This window comes from Lontra canadensis, unplaced genomic scaffold (genome assembly GCF_010015895.1).
Source record: "Lontra canadensis isolate GAN:19392208 unplaced genomic scaffold, GSC_riverotter_1.0 scaffold52, whole genome shotgun sequence".
Classification (NCBI taxonomy): Eukaryota; Metazoa; Chordata; class Mammalia; order Carnivora; family Mustelidae; genus Lontra; species Lontra canadensis.
In genome coordinates, this window is record NW_022631046.1 from 10032751 (window position 1) to 10048588 (window position 15838).

Consider the following 15838-nt stretch of genomic DNA (forward strand, 5'->3'; position numbering starts at 1 on the left):
ACTATATTGCCGCTGAAAAAGATTGAGCCACATGTCGAGAGTATAGTTTTTAAAGGATCTTATCCTGTTACCTTCTTGTCCAAGGATGTTTGTTTGAATACTTCTATTAGGAATTGCTTCTTGAGTCTTCACTATTCTGATAAAAGTAGTTTATATACATTTAAATATTTGTGGAGTTTAAAACTGACCTTAACAGATGGTGTTGCAATATTTCAGTTTTCTGATAACATCACTATACAGATTCAAAATACATTTCTGGGGGGGGTATGAAGAGGGTGGTTGGGTTATGGACATTGGGGAGGGTATGTGAAGGTGAGTGCTGTGAAGTGTGTAAGCCTGATGAGTCACCTGTACCCCTGGGGCAAATAACACATTATATGTTAATAAAAATAATTTAAAAAATACATTTCTAAACAAAAGAAACCAAAGAAGGCTCTGTGATGCTTAAGTATCCTTAAATAGACATTTGAGTCTTTATAGCAAATTAGAGGTGTTAGATGTTGGCACACAGGTAGCTGCCGCAGTAGAAAGTAATCATAATGAACTTGACAGTGACAGAAAAACAGCATTTGGGGCCATTAACTTAGGGACTTGGTGTAGAGCAGTTGTATAAACTTCTTTAAAGGCCCATATAGGAAATATTTCAGGCCTTGGGTGTTACTCATTTCTGCCTTTGTAGCATGCAAGTAGCTAAAGACAGCATATAAACAAATGGGCATAACTGTATTGCAGTACGATTTTATTGACAAAACAGGTGCTGGCTGGATTTGCCTGTAGACCATACTTGGAGACAAATAGTAATTCCTTGAAGGCATCACTTTTGTAAGTGAATATAATTTATATATTGGTGATCACTGAGTTTGTGAGCTGTATATTCAATATTGCTTAATGTGTGAAAGTTACAACTTTTTAAAAGATTTTCATTTGAAAACAGTTACTGCTTTTGAAATATGCTGCTTAAAGGGAGTCATTGGATCTCCTCATTCCCAGATACTGGATAAAAAATGTTTGTTACTCCTGACAGCTTTTTTTTTTTTTTTTAAGATTTTATTTATTTATTTGACAGAGACACAGTGAGAGAGGGAACACAAGCAGGGGGAGTGGGGGAGGGAGAAGCGGACTCCCTGCTTGAGCAGGGAGCCCTCTGCATAGTTGATCCCAGGACCCTGAGATCATGATTGGAGCCAAAGGTAGACACTTAACAACTGAGCCACCCAGGCGCCCCATACTCCTGGCAGTTTTAAAATATGACCCATATTCTTCAAGGAAGATCACTTCACATATAGATATATAGATATAGATATACACATATATACATACATACATACATACATACAGTTAGAAAAATCCTACAAAAACACACAATATTTTATGTTTTGAGGGAGGTGTATAAAGATTTCCAGGTCAGGTTTTTGCATTAGTACTTACCCTGTGTATGAAGTTAAATGCTAATTTTGGTGTGGTCTTTTGAAGTCTCTTAGACTATAACCTTGAGTGGAAGGATGACTATTTTCTCCCATTCCTTGGTTTCTAGGACTCTCTTCTGACTTAAGATTTTTGTCTTTTTGTGTGGCAGAGTTTTAGTCTCTATGAATGAAATCTCACTTGAGGTTGTTGGGGTTTTTTTTGTTGTTGTTGTTGTTGTTGTTTTTTTCTTTTGAGTCCTAAAGAAGGTTTAACTTGATTTGGCTGGATTGCAAATGTGTGACTACTTGTATTTCAGAAATTTTGATGACATTTAATAAGAGAAGCTGAATGTGTATCGTTTTATCTAAAATGTCTTAAATTAGTATATTTTTATCTCTCCGCTTTTAAGTTTATCTGCTGTTTCTTAATGACTAATACTATGCTGTACATACTATAAAGGCGAACAGCTGCTTGGAGAACTACGAGTGAAGAAAAGAAAGCATTAGATCAAGCTAGTGAAGAGATATGGAATGATTTTCGAGAAGCTGCAGAAGCACATCGACAAGTTAGAAAATATGTTATGAGCTGGATCAAGCCGGGGATGACAATGATAGAAATCTGGTAAAAGAAATATATTTTTGTAAGAATATGATGGTTTTTTTTCTTTAGTGCTTTTTTTTTTTCTTTAGTGCTAACTCCAATTGTAATGTTTGGCATTCATTATTTGCTAAAACCTGAAAAAGTGAAGCTCCTAGAAATATCTCTGAGTTCTTGTACTGTAGATGTAATGAGGAAATTGTAAGAGGACATTTATACCTCAACCATCCTATTTTGTATTCATGTACACTTACATATGCAAATGCACACATTATTATGATTCTTATGTTCTGCTTGAAAATCTGTTATTTTGCTATCTAACAATATCAAAATTATTGGTCATAAAACATAGTTATAATGCAATGAAGAAACCAATAAAAGTAGTTATTTCTCTAGTTTTCCCTGAGAAGTAATTAGTTGTAAAAGGCAACAGTCCTCTAATTCAGACAATTTTTTAGGTGTGCAACATTGAGCAAATAAAACATAGTCAACATTTAAATTAGTCTAAGTCAAGAATCTCATTTCCTAGAAAACTAAATAAAAAGTGGATCTTGTGGTTCTGTTTCTTCAGACTTCTAATGGAAATAAATTCTTTTTATCTTTTAGAGATGAGCTGCTATTTTCATAGCATCAGAGAACTATTTATTCATATCTAGGAAGTGCTCAGGTCACTCCCAGAAACTAAGAGTATTTAGTAAACTCTCTGGACCTGATGACCTGTAGGTTATATAAGGATAAAAATGTAAAAATAATTTTTTTTTAATAGTGAAAAGCTGGAAGACTGTTCACGAAAGCTAATTAAAGAGAATGGATTAAATGCAGGCCTGGCATTTCCTACCGGATGCTCTCTGAATAACTGTGCTGCCCATTATACTCCAAATGCTGGTGACACAACAGTATTACAGTATGATGACATCTGTAAGATAGACTTTGGAACACATATAAGTGGTAAGTTCTTGGAAATAAGCCTCCACTAGCCAAAAAAAATCTAGTCTTCTTTCTGCTGGATGGGGCTACATGTTTTGAACTCTCCAGTTTTCTTCTTTAGCCTTACTTTTCAGTAGAGCTGTGTTGAGGCAGATTTGGAGATTTTTTAAGCATCCTGCTAAATGGAATATAATGGAAACTGTTGGGTGGTTGAGGTTTATTATTTTTTGTATCAAAGTGTGAAGAATTTAGTCATGCATTTCTTCATGTTGTTTCAGACATTTATCCGTATAACAACAAACATTTACTTAGATCCTTTAAGTTTCAACCTTTATATACTTGCTGGCTTTTCTAAATTCTCTCTCAAACCTCCTCAGGTTAGTATCTTTTTATCTCACTTTAGGTGAGAAAATAAAGCTCAAATAAAGTATTTAACCCGAGGTTTTGCTAAATTGGAGGAACTGAACTGATGATTGACCAGTGTCTGTGGACCCATACATTTTCTCTGCCCACATTGCTATTCTTTAGTTCCCCAGGTTTTTCTCTTTGATTTCTGTTTATAATTTTGCTTATCCACCTGGGTTAGTACTGGATTGGTACTATCTTGAAGTAATATATACTAACACTGGAAATAGTCTTTTTATTATAAAATCTTTATGTAACTAATGTATGCTTTTTTCCACTTGGATTGTGAATACTGTCTGGGTACTTGGACTGTTGCCTTCATCTGAACGCATCATTTTATTTTCCTCTTAACTAGTAAGTTTAATAGAGTAGATGCTATGAAGTAGACAGATTGACTAGTGGATAAGTCAACTTAAAGAAGAATTTTCTCTTTCAGGTAGGATTATTGACTGTGCTTTTACTGTTACTTTTAATCCCAAATATGATACATTATTAAAAGCTGTAAAAGATGCCACTAACACTGGAATAAAGGTATGTGAACTAGAAGCACAATTTCATTCAATGTCTTTTGAACCTCTTCTAGCCTGTTTAAGGTCTTTGGATTATGTAAGACCGGTCTGCTGCCCTTAGGGTTTTAAAGTGGGTAATTCTAATACACTGTACCAAAGACTTACAGAGGAAGTTATAATGTGCAAAGCAGTTTATTTTAAAATACTAATAAGTTGCTATAAAAATCTTCATTTTGAGTAAAAATGTATACATCATTTTGTTTTTAGTGTGCTGGAATTGATGTCCGTCTGTGTGATGTTGGTGAGGCCATCCAAGAAGTTATGGAATCCTATGAGGTTGAAATAGATGGGAAGACATATCAAGGTATGCTTTTAAAAACTGTATCTTATTTTGAAATGCATGTGACCTCTTACAGAATTAATTTTGCAGAATCATGTTGAGTGCTTTCTTTGGGTCAGCAGCTTTATCTCTATGTCCTGGGAATACAAAGAGGGAAAATGGGGGAGGGGGGAAATGAATGACCTCCTCATATTAGGAAAACTGTGGTCACTAGGTGGGAACTATTGTCAAGCTACTGTGGTGTAGGTGATGGGACACCAAGGGATTTATCCCAGAATGGCCAAAAGGCAGACTTGGTTTTCTGTACAGGACTAGTCAGATTGAGGCTCAGAGACAAGCCAGAGACTCTTTCCATTGATGCCTCCACCACCACCCCCGACTTTTTGCTTTGAATTCAGAATTTAGAGTCCAGTTAATTTCTTGTGTGTCTTTCCTTTAATCTCTATTCCCTTTGCCTCTTAGTCTTTCTTAGCTACTGCCTTAGGTACATAGTCCCAGAGTCACCTATGCTTTCTGCTGCTTTCCCATCATTCCAGCCTTTCTCCAGTCTCCGGGTCTGACCACTATCCCCCTTCCTAATCTCTGCTCACTGTTTTCTCTAACTGCTATTCTAATAACTTTCTCACAGAGTATTTCCTACATTTCCTTTAACCAAATCCTGTCTCTTCTTTATATTCCTCTTTGCAGAGACACTCATGCTTCCTTGCCCTCAGTAAATTCACATCATTTAGCATTTTTTGCATAACCTTGCTGATAGTGATAGAGTACTGTTTCTACCAACTACAGAAGGGGTTCTTCCTTTGGAACCTGATGTTATCTGTCCTTGTTGCTCTCTGTCAGATCCTGTGAACACCAGTACAAATCAAATTACTCTCTTAAGGCTGCTCACATGTGGATGGGAGGTATTACGGGATAATGAAGAAAACATATTGTAAGGTCAGACAGGTCTATCTGACTTAGATAAACTTAGTAATACTGTAGGGTCAGACAGGTCTATCTGAACTTAGATAAATCCTGTAAACAGAACCTAAGTTTCTTTGACTGTAATAGGATTAAGGATGTCATGTTTTCTTTTTTTTTTTTTTTTAAAGAACTGTAAATTTTATGACAATGCATGGAATTTACTAGTGTGCAATAAATTTGTGATTTCCTTCCCCCAGATTTGGGATTGGTGTCACAACAAACAATGCTTACTCAAGTCCCTCTCAAATCATCTTTCCTTCTGTTGTTTTCTAATTCTATAATTTTGGTTGGCTTGTGTTCTGCCTTTCAGGATGTATTAAGTGACAGTTTGACTTAATATTTAGTTACCACATAACATTGCCAACCTGAAATATTGGAATCAATATCTGCCTTCTTACACTTTCCATTAACCCAGTGCAAAATTTTAGGTTCTGTTGTTTCAGCACCCCTTTTTTGATACCAGTTATTGTGTTGATCAAGGTTTTTAGTGGAGGGTGGCATAATTAATTTTTACTAATTTGAGTAGAAAGTATATAGACAAATCATGATGTTGGGAAGATAAAAAAATGGACAGTAGGCTGTATTCCCAGCAGCAGTTTCCAAAAACCACGTAACAGAATGAGCCATCAAGGGAGTGGTTTTATTTACCTTGATCAGGAAGCTATAGAATTGGAAAGTTACCTTAATAGTTATTGGTCCCAGAATTAGCCTGCTACAGTCACAACCTGTATAATATACAAATGGATACTCCTATGCCCTGCTCCTTCTGTGTAACTTGGTTTTTATGTGAGGTTGGTATAGCTAAGAAATCTTAAGTAAATGTATTTTTGATTGGCCTGTGGGGTAAGTTTGCCAGGTCTTGGAGAAATAGTGATGCTTACTGAATTTTTATTTATTTATTTATTTATTTATTTTTATTTTTATTTTTTTTAAGATTTTATTTATTTATTTGACAAGAGATCACAAGTAGGCAGAGAGGCAGGCAGAGAGAGAGAGGAGGAAGCAGGCTCCCTGCCGAGCAGAGAGCCCAATATGGGGCTCGATCCCAAGACCCTGGGATCATGACCTGAGCCGAAGGCAGAGGCTTAACCCACTGAGCCACCCAGGTGCCCCTGCTTACTGAATTTTAAAGTAAATTTAACTTACCATTTGTAAAAGAAGGTGAATTTTTTTGAAGAGCTAATTGAGAGTTTTTTCTGTGCCATCCCCTAAATATAATTGTCATTTTTTCATTGTCAGTGAATTGAAAAAAACCTTGCTACCTACTTCTGCCCTGAAAGAAGGGTAGCTTGTACTGAGAATTCTAGCACTGGTAAAGCTGATTTTTTTTTTTTTTTAAAGATTTTATTTATTTATTTGACAGAGAGAGATCACAAGTAGACAGAGAAGCAGGCAGAGAGAGAGAGGGAAGCAGACTCCCCGCCGAGCAGGGAGCCCGATGCGTGACTCGATCTCAAGACCCTGAGATCATGACCCGAGCCGAAGGCAGCGGCTTAACCCACTGAGCCACCCAGGCGCCCCTGATTTTTTTTTTTTTTTTTAAAGATTTTATTTATTTGACAGACAAGAGATCACAGGTAGGCAGAGCAGCAGGCAGAGAGAGAGGAAGGGAAGCAGGCTCCCTGCTGAGCAGAGAGCCCGATGCGGGGCTCGATCCCAGAACTCTGGGATCATGACCTGAGCCTAAGGCAGAGGCTTTACCCACTGAGCCACCTAGGCGCCCCTAAAGCTAGATTTTTTAAAACCCTTTTTTATTGTGGAATTACGTCATGTGTGAAGAGATACATGCAACATAAAAATTCAGTTAAGCAATTGTGAAGACTACAATCCCTTGTGGAATAGAATAATCCCAGCAGTTCAAAAGCCCTTCAGTTCTGTATACCCTTTTGAATTATAGTAGCCTTCCTCTAGCAAACCACTGCCTGGAGTGCTGAAGTATTTGCATTTGCTTTTCTTAATGTCTTTATCACCTAATTATGTATCCCTAAATAATAGTATTGTGCTTAATTTTGATATGTTTAATAAATAAAATAGTATGCGTACAACTGTGCCTTCCTTTGTTCTTTTTTTCTTTAGGTTTTATTTCAGTTGTTCACTGTATCGCAACTTTTTGTTTTTATTATTGTATAGTGTTCCATTGTGTGAATATACCACAATTCATTCTGTCATTGGTCTTGGGACCTTGGAATTGTTTAAATTTTCCTCACTAACACACGAGCTGTGCTATAATAATAAAATTTCATTTTATATTTCTGTCATTTTGATACAAAATTCTCATTTTCACATTACCTTTTGGTCCATAACTGTATTTTTTGTTTGTAATCACAGTGTACATGGCATTTTATAACTTTTATTAACGATACCTCCTTAGATGGACCCCCATTGTGTCATCACATAATTTGTTCTTTTCCCAGTATCTCCCTTCCTCCCTTCTAGTTTTTGGTAACACTGTAAACATCTTTTCATATTCCACTAGTTTTCCAGTTTGTATGTAACTGTGCCAATGTGGGGTTGTTTAGTAGAGCCATGTCTTATTTTTAAGTCAATACTTGAAGTCTGTGCCAGAAAGCTAAGAGATCTGTTTGTGCTCCTGAAGGCCCTGAATAACTGTCTTTTCCTGTTACGCCAGTGAAACCAATCCGTAACCTAAACGGACATTCAATTGGGCCATATAGAATACACGCTGGGAAAACAGTGCCCATTGTGAAAGGAGGAGAGGCAACAAGAATGGAGGTATGTGTGCCATTAATAGTGTTTTTTATGAAGCATTTTAATTTTTTTCCAAACTGAAGTTGGTGGTAGTTGAGTATGTAGTATGTTGAGCAAAATTAACTTGCCATCTGTACTCCAATAGGAATTGGTCTACGTGAATGTGCAGATCGTGTCTGGTCAGACAACGGCTCAGTTAGATGTGGAAGTTGGCTAGCCAAAGGGTGGTTTTTTCACCACTTATTAGGCATCTCTTAGGTGCCAGTCCCTTTAGTAGTCACTAAGGATGCAATAGTGAACAAAATAAAATTCCTGCCCATGTAAAGGCTACATTCTTTTTTCTTAAGTAGGCTCCATGCCCAGTGTGGAGCCCAGTCCGGGGCTTGAATTCACAGCCCTGAGATCAAGACCTGAGCCGAGATCAAGAGTCAGACACTTCACCAGCTGAGCCACCTGGGTGCCCCATAAAGGCTACATTCAAGCAGGAAGGGTGGATAATGACTACCAGGGGTTATTTCATGTTGTTTCTTACATGAAGTAAATAATACCTCAGGCTGACGTTAACAGGTGGCAATTTAATTAGTTCTTGATTTTTCTTCTCTCCCCTGACTCTTACATATTCTTCAGGAAGGAGAAGTGTATGCCATTGAAACCTTTGGAAGCACAGGAAAAGGTGTTGTTCATGATGATATGGAATGTTCACACTACATGAAAAACTTCGATGTTGGACATGTGCCAATCAGGTGAGAGACCGTTGTTTTTAATATGTTTCTTTTCCCAGTTAGCAGCATTTTTTAAAATTTGACAAATATCCGCAGTGGTACATTCATTAAGTGTACAGTTCTATAGCCTATCAGTAAGTTTTATGGATTTTTATAATACAGCAAAGAAACTAGCCTGTTAAAAATCGTAACCGCAATAAAAACGACATAGGCAGGTATTTTCTTAAGATACAATTTCCGATGGTAATTTGAGAGGTCATAATTTTGCTAGCATTTCTAGGTTGGTTTTTTGTTGTTGTTGTTTAAAGATTATTTATTTATTTATTAGAGCGAGAGAGAGAGAGAGAGAGAGAGAGAGAGATATCACAAGTAGGCAGAGAGGAAGGCAGAGAGAAAGGGGGAAGCAGGCTCCCCACTGAGCAGAGAGCCCGATGTGGGGCTCAATCCCAGGACCCTGAGACCATGACCTTAGCCGAAGGCAGAGGCTTAACCCACTGAGCCACCCAGGCACCCCTAGCATTTCTAGGTTTTTGTTCTTAATATTTTCTTATTGGTAAACTTTCTATTTTTACCTTTTTTTCCCCCCTTAACCTTTTTGGAGAAGATGGTTGAAGGATGGATTTATACCTCCTTTATGTGCAGGTCTTTTCAGCTTGATGCACAGAAAAGGAAATTGCCATCATAGTACTGTTGACGAGTCTCTATGGGGAAATTAACACACGTGCACATAGACACATATAAGACAGCCTTTAGCAGGTCTCCCATTCAGCTGCCATGTATAATTAGGTATGGGCTGTTACACATTCTGACTTTTGAATGTTAAAAGAGGCAACAAAAAATTTTTTGAATTACTGAGTAAAGCCACATCAACTGTATAAGTTTTCCTTAATGGGGAAACTTTTTTTTTCCTTAATGGGTAACTTTTTAGCTACCTTTAATTCTGGATTTTCTCTTCTTAGGCTTCCAAGAACAAAACACTTGTTGAATGTCATCAATGAAAACTTTGGCACCCTTGCCTTCTGCCGCAGATGGCTGGATCGCTTGGGAGAAAGTAAATACTTGATGGCTTTGAAGAATCTGTGTGACTTGGGCATTGTAGATCCGTATCCACCATTATGTGACATTAAAGGATCATACACAGCACAGTTTGAACATACCATACTGTTGCGTCCAACGTGTAAAGAAGTTGTCAGCAGAGGAGATGACTATTAAACTTAGTCCAAAGCCGCCTCAACATCTTTTATTTTCTAAGCTTTGTTGGAATACGTTATACCAGAAGTAATTTGCAACATGTCTGTTTAACAGTGGACCTATGTAATGCTTTTATCCATGTTTAAAAAGGAAGGAATTTGATCGAAGGCAAACCATCCAATGTAATTAGCCAAGGAAAAAGCTTTCAAGACTTTCAAATGTTAACTGTTTTTTCCCATCTAGGAAATGCTATAAAGCTCAAATTAGTTAGGAATGACTTATACATTTTTTGTTTGAACACCTAAGAGATGCTTTTCAGATATTTATATTGCCATATTCTTAATTGAATGCTTTGAATGACTACATCCAATTCTGCACCTATACCCTCTGGTATTGCTTTTTAACCTTCCTGGAATCCATTTTCTAAAAAATAAAGACATTTTCAGATCTGAGAGCTATATTTCAATGTCTGTGGTTATAATTGTGCACAGGAATTAGCTAAACGTAAGTAGCTGAACAGGTAGGGAAACGTAGAGCCTTTTATCTTGACTGTAGACCTCTACACTGAAACTTTTCTTCCGATAGAGCGGCTAAAACAAGTTCTGTACGTGCATAAAGTGGGAGAATCTTCAGAAATTAATATAGAGCTTTAGGAATAGTTTGCCTTTATTTTCTTTTTAGAACCATATTAATCTTTGTCTTTCATTTTTTTTCCTGACATTGGAAAGATTGAGACATGCTAGTAGGACCATTATACCAGCTCGAAACCTTGATTTAGTAAAATCTCAACGTACAGATCCTTTGTCCAGTGGTAGTACTTACCAGGAAACGTATTCAGCTTACTCAGTAGACCAAAAGAGCATTTAAAACTACAAATACTAAGGGAAACTTCCTGTACTTGGATTGTGCTCTAGTTAGAAAAGTTTAATTGCATCATTGGGCTTTTTCATTAGTGAGCCAAATGACTTTAACACCCTGCCCTCTGCACTGGCTTGAATTCAAAACTATGGTGGCATTTCAGGGAGTGAGGTTACGGTAACATTATGGCAGCTAAGTGCATAAGTTGAATGTAAGATGCTGAATACTTGCTTGAACTGAGTCCCACTACAGATTCTTGAACAAATTGCTTGAATTCTTTGTAACTGATTTTTGGGGAATGTTCCAACATAATTTTAAAATTGTTTATGTACCAAGGTAAAGCCTTAATTGTATATGCTTTAGCACAATAAGATTCACTGCCTCTGGGATGCTGTTTAGTTTGTATTTTGTTTAATGTTTTTCTCATAGGAAGAAAAACCAGACTTCTGTACTTAGATCTATTATACATTAAAAAGCTGCTCTTTCAGCATTAGAGCTATAAATGAATGTTATCTTATAGGATAAACAATCTAGTTTTTAGCTATATGAGCCATGTTTATTATGGTGCTAATGTTCAAGAGCTACTTTTGGATTATTTCCTCCATTTTCTGTGATGTGCCTAGTGGCAGAGCTCACCAATTCATGCTTGGGCAGGTCTTGGGGCCTCCAGCTAGTTCTTTTGGGGTTCTGAGTCCACACCTTCTTGATGTGTTTTGGTGGGAGACAGAAAGTACCTTGATTTCTAAGTTCAAAGAGTTTTACAATTGACCTTATGAGTGAAGAATTTTGGAGCTTTGTAAGACCTCTTTAGCAGTAGTGATCTCAAACCCATTATGAGCTCCAAGCTCCCCCTCCCTGGTGTAACTGTTGGGAGCAGTAACATCACTGCAAGCCCCTGGAATAGCTGGAAGGAATATGATCTTGTAAATAGGAAAGCTGTCACTTAAAAAAATTGTATTGTTTACCTACTAGCCATGTATCTCTTGAAATCATTTTGTCATGTTTACAATGATGTACCTTACTGGTAACAAATTAGTTTGATGTTTAACAAATAGTGCCTTTAGTAAATTATTTTACAACCAAAACATGTTGTTTTTTGTTAGATCAACTTAGCTGAATGTAAAGTCTACACTGAGATATAGAACAAGAAATCTAAGTTTCTGTTCATTGGCTAGGTTTTAGTTTTGTTGTAAATTTAAGAGACTTACTTTTTTTTATATCAGTTTTACATTTGTACCAAAATTGAGCATAAAGTACAGAGTTCCCATATACCCCCTTAGCCACACACAGCCTCCCCTCAAAGGTTTTGGTTTTGAGGGATTAAAGTAAAAGGCTAAGTCACTTTCTCTCATATATTTTTACAATGAAGTTAAGTACTGAAACAAGCAACCTATACTATTAGAAACAACATAGCTTCCAGAGTGGTTTTTAAAATAATCTCCCTAAAATTAGGTGCAAAAGTGTACAGCAGCTAACCCAAATATAAAGTAATCCTTGAAATTAAAAGAGGCTAGACTCTAGTATCTTAACCACATAAATTTTTAATGAGGTATAATTACATTAGCAGTTGAGGTAACAACTTGCATAGGTATTTAAATGAATGATTTTAAACTTTAGCCATTTAATACTGAAGCTGTATTTTTGGCATAAATGATTTGTCTGTTCAGAGATAAATTCTCATTGCACTTCAGGATCAGCTGCCCCAATGACTCGTTCTCTGAAATTTAAGTAAAATTTGCTAATAGAGGTCCTTTTCAAGCTTATACTTAATAGATGATCAGTAGCCGAGAACAGCATTCCACAGGATATTATCTTTCACTAAGATTTCAACCTGTAGGGAAACCCCTTTAAAAAAGGAAAAAATGATCTTCCAGTGGTTAACCCTGAGCTAAGATGTTAAATAGCTGATCTATAGAGGTTAGTGAATAGTTACCAGCAGTTGGATTTTGAAGAAATCTAGTAAGATTATTAAGGAAGAGCAGAATATTTCATACTGTATTTTTTAATAAGATGCAAGTTTAGATAATTTTTAATTAAAAAAGTAAGGGCCCAGTGTTTGAGTATCTGAGGCTCCTAATCTTCACATAATAGGAGCAAAACTTATCCAAGCCTTTAGCTATTTAGAAATATAAAATGCTGAACATGTTGCTCAGTTGCCAATTTTTTTTCTCTTCAAGAAGACAATTTTTTTCCTTCAAAAATCTCGATATGATATGGTACAAAGCTTTTAAGAGATCTAATGTTAAACATATAAAATGAACTTATTCAAGTTAAACTGTATTTGTATATCATAATACACTGCTGAATTCAGATTTTTGATAAGACTGTTTATTTAGAATCTGGACAAACCTGTTTGCTGCCAAACAAATCATCATTGTAAGTCCCAGCCATCATTGTTTTCATGTCCACAGTACTGAAGTAATTTAAATATACTATTTATAAAGCTGTCATTTTCATTTTGGACTATGCCAAATAAAGAACAATTATTAAAACTTAATAAATTTTTGGAAAAATGGAAGTTCCGTTCACCAAAGTAATGTCTATTCTGAGCCCTGTAACACACAAAGCCTCAGGAATATAAATTAGTGCGATTGATGATTATTTAGGTGATACCTTGATATTTCACAGTAGTAGTTTAACTCCCTTCAAATGGCAAAGATAACTTCAGCAACAAATGGCCTGAAAGAAATTTTTTTTTTGGTATGACTATTAGTAAAGAAAGTATCTAATTTTCCATCTAATAAGAATTTGTATGGAAAATGCCTATAAAAGATAAATAAATGTATAAAATGATGCCACCTGAATTTCGGTAAAAGATTGCACAAATTCATGATCTGAGCCAATTAAGACATCAAAATAAAAAATGTCTGAAGTAAACACTAAAAGTTTAAAACTCCCAAGTACTTGCTTGCTGTCATTGATACACATATTTATGCTAATCTTGTTCCTGTAAAAGGAGTTTTGTTGTAGATACAAAATGTATAAACAGTGCACTGATTCCTAAGTAAAAAAACAATGAAACTCCAAATTGTAAGCCCTTTTAAAAAGTATATATAAAATCGCAAGAAGAAAGCCCCACTGTCTTTGGATCAGCTAAGGATTTCATTAGAAGAGGTATCAGCTTCTTCATTGGGATGTTGGCTACCAGACAGGAATTCTGGAGGCAAGAGTTTAGAATGTCCATTCTCAGTAACTCGCTGGGTATAAAACAAGATATAAGCTTGGGCCTTGCATACTTCATCCATAGTGCACATGCTTAGCTTGGAATCATTGCAGTGTACCCAGAACCCTAGAGTGAAGCACAGAAATACACCAATGTTTATAAAATAACTTTAGAAGTTTCTAATATAAATTAAAATGGATTTAAAGGCATTATGGTCTCAACAAGAGTTACGTTTCTTTGAAGGGAAAATAATCAGCCAATTCATTTCTATTAATGAGAAATACAGCTTGGCAGTATGTTATTCTGGAATCATCTACCTCTATTCTAGAAGTAGTCTGAAGTTAAAAAATCTTATTAGTTCACTTGACACTATCTTTAATTCTAGGTATAATCCGACCAGTTAATGCTTTTGCTGCTAATCATACTGTAAAGCAAACAGTGTGCAACTCTCTTGGTAGTTTACTGTTAAATTAATTGCATTCGTGGATTATGTGGGCTTTCTCTCCATCTTTTTTTTGGGTGAGGGGGAATGGTATGAATGGGGAGGCTCAGTCCTCGTTCAGTAGTAGTTGAAGGAAGGGGAAATAAGTGAAACCTAAGTCAATTTTGCCACCTATGAAGACTGTCCTTGAGGGTCCATGGAGGCAGTAAGTGAAAGTGAGTTTTAAAACCTGAACTCGGGGTGCCTGGGTGGCTCAGGTGGTGAAGCGTCTGCCTCTGGCTCATGTCATGATGCCAGGGTCCTGGGATCCAGCCCTGTGTCGGGCTCCCTGCTCAATGGGGAGTCTGCTTCTCTCTCTCCCTCTGCCCCTCCCTCCCCATCCTTTCTGCCCCCTCCCTCTGTCTCTCTCTCCCTCAAATAAATAAAATCTTTAAAAAATAAAAAATAAAACCTGAACTCAGAGTTTGTTCTAAATATCTGTGATCCCCAGTTCATTAATGCTCTGTTCTCTAACAAAATTAACAAGATGGAACCAGTAGACAGAGGACTTGTCCTTACAAATACACTTAAAAGATAGCAAAAAGACTTTTAATTAATGTGACCATCCTTATTATCCTATTGCTACAGCCTCTGAAAGTCAAAACAACTATAATCCTGCAGAAAATATTCCATTTTCTGCACAAATCCTTGATTTCTTTTTGTTTTTTAAGAAATGCAGAAGTATTTTTGAAAAAAAAGGGTCAGGGGTGCCTGGGTGGCTCAGTGGGTTAAAGCCTCTGCCTTCGGCTCAAGACATGATCCCAGGGTCCTGGGATTGAGCCATGTATCGGGCTGTCTGCCCAGCAGGGAGCCTGCTTCTCTTCCTCTCTCTCTGCCTGCCTCTCTGCCTACTTGTGATCTCTGTCTGTTAAATAAATCAATAAAACAAAACAAAACAAAAAAAAGTATTGTTAAAAAAAAAAGGTCAAGTGGCTTCACTTAAGGTGATTAGTGGCCAATTTAGAAATTATAAAGCCTGAATACCAGTTTCCAGGTGTGACCCAAAATAAAATACTTTCCCCATCTATATACCTCCTTCAGAATTATAGCAGTAGGCAGTGTAGTGTCCTGAGCCAAATCCTTTCCCATGGTGCATTACTACAGCAGATAAATCATAGATAAAACATTCTGGTCTGAGGGATTTCAGGGATTCCCTGCAGCAATAAGGCTCCATGTTTAAGATTTCTTCAAAGCCAACATGAACACCAATTTTCTCTCGGTTATTACGTCCTGACCACCTGTGAACAAACCAGGGTAAAATAAAAAAAAGTCAAGGGAATATAACCATGTACTAGGTTCAGACAGTCATAATAAAAGGCCTCAATATAGAATAGAAAGTGTCATATGTAAAATAATGTAAATATAAAATCCTTTCAGTGCTGAAGTTGGCTATAAATGGAAAAATTTAGGTTCATTTAACAGGTCTGGTCAGGTTTTAGAATATTTGTCTTCTGCAGCTAATTGATAGTGGAAGTAAATCAACTTTCAGCAAAGGAAATTATGGCCTAGTAGCAGTTTCCCCCTTCTAATAGACTAATTCAGGGTACCAAAGGGTTTTTAATTCTC

At 36.6% G+C, this 15838-nt stretch overlaps 2 protein-coding genes across 7 annotated transcripts in view; one reads left to right on the forward strand and one right to left on the reverse strand.

Annotated features, from left to right (window-relative positions):
- Positions 1–10227, forward strand: part of METAP2 (methionyl aminopeptidase 2) — a 29461-nt gene extending 19234 nt beyond the window's left edge. For both annotated transcript variants that reach the window (XM_032874260.1, XM_032874261.1), the window contains exons 5-11: positions 1867–2028; positions 2771–2952; positions 3773–3867; positions 4113–4209; positions 7778–7881; positions 8485–8600; positions 9539–10227. In XM_032874260.1, coding sequence (XP_032730151.1) covers positions 1867–2028; positions 2771–2952; positions 3773–3867; positions 4113–4209; positions 7778–7881; positions 8485–8600; positions 9539–9791 — 1009 coding nt within the window. In that variant the 3' untranslated portion in view covers positions 9792–10227. The remainder of the gene's footprint in view (positions 1–1866; positions 2029–2770; positions 2953–3772; positions 3868–4112; positions 4210–7777; positions 7882–8484; positions 8601–9538) is intronic.
- A 3312-nt stretch (positions 10228–13539) lies between these two features.
- Positions 13540–15838, reverse strand: part of USP44 (ubiquitin specific peptidase 44) — a 47061-nt gene continuing 44762 nt past the window's right edge. For all 5 annotated transcript variants that reach the window (XM_032874256.1, XM_032874255.1, XM_032874259.1 and 2 more), the window contains 2 exons: positions 15305–15510; positions 13540–13917 (listed from right to left, as the gene is read on the reverse strand). In XM_032874256.1, the coding sequence (XP_032730147.1) occupies positions 13718–13917; positions 15305–15510 (406 nt within the window). In that variant the 3' untranslated portion in view covers positions 13540–13717. The remainder of the gene's footprint in view (positions 13918–15304; positions 15511–15838) is intronic.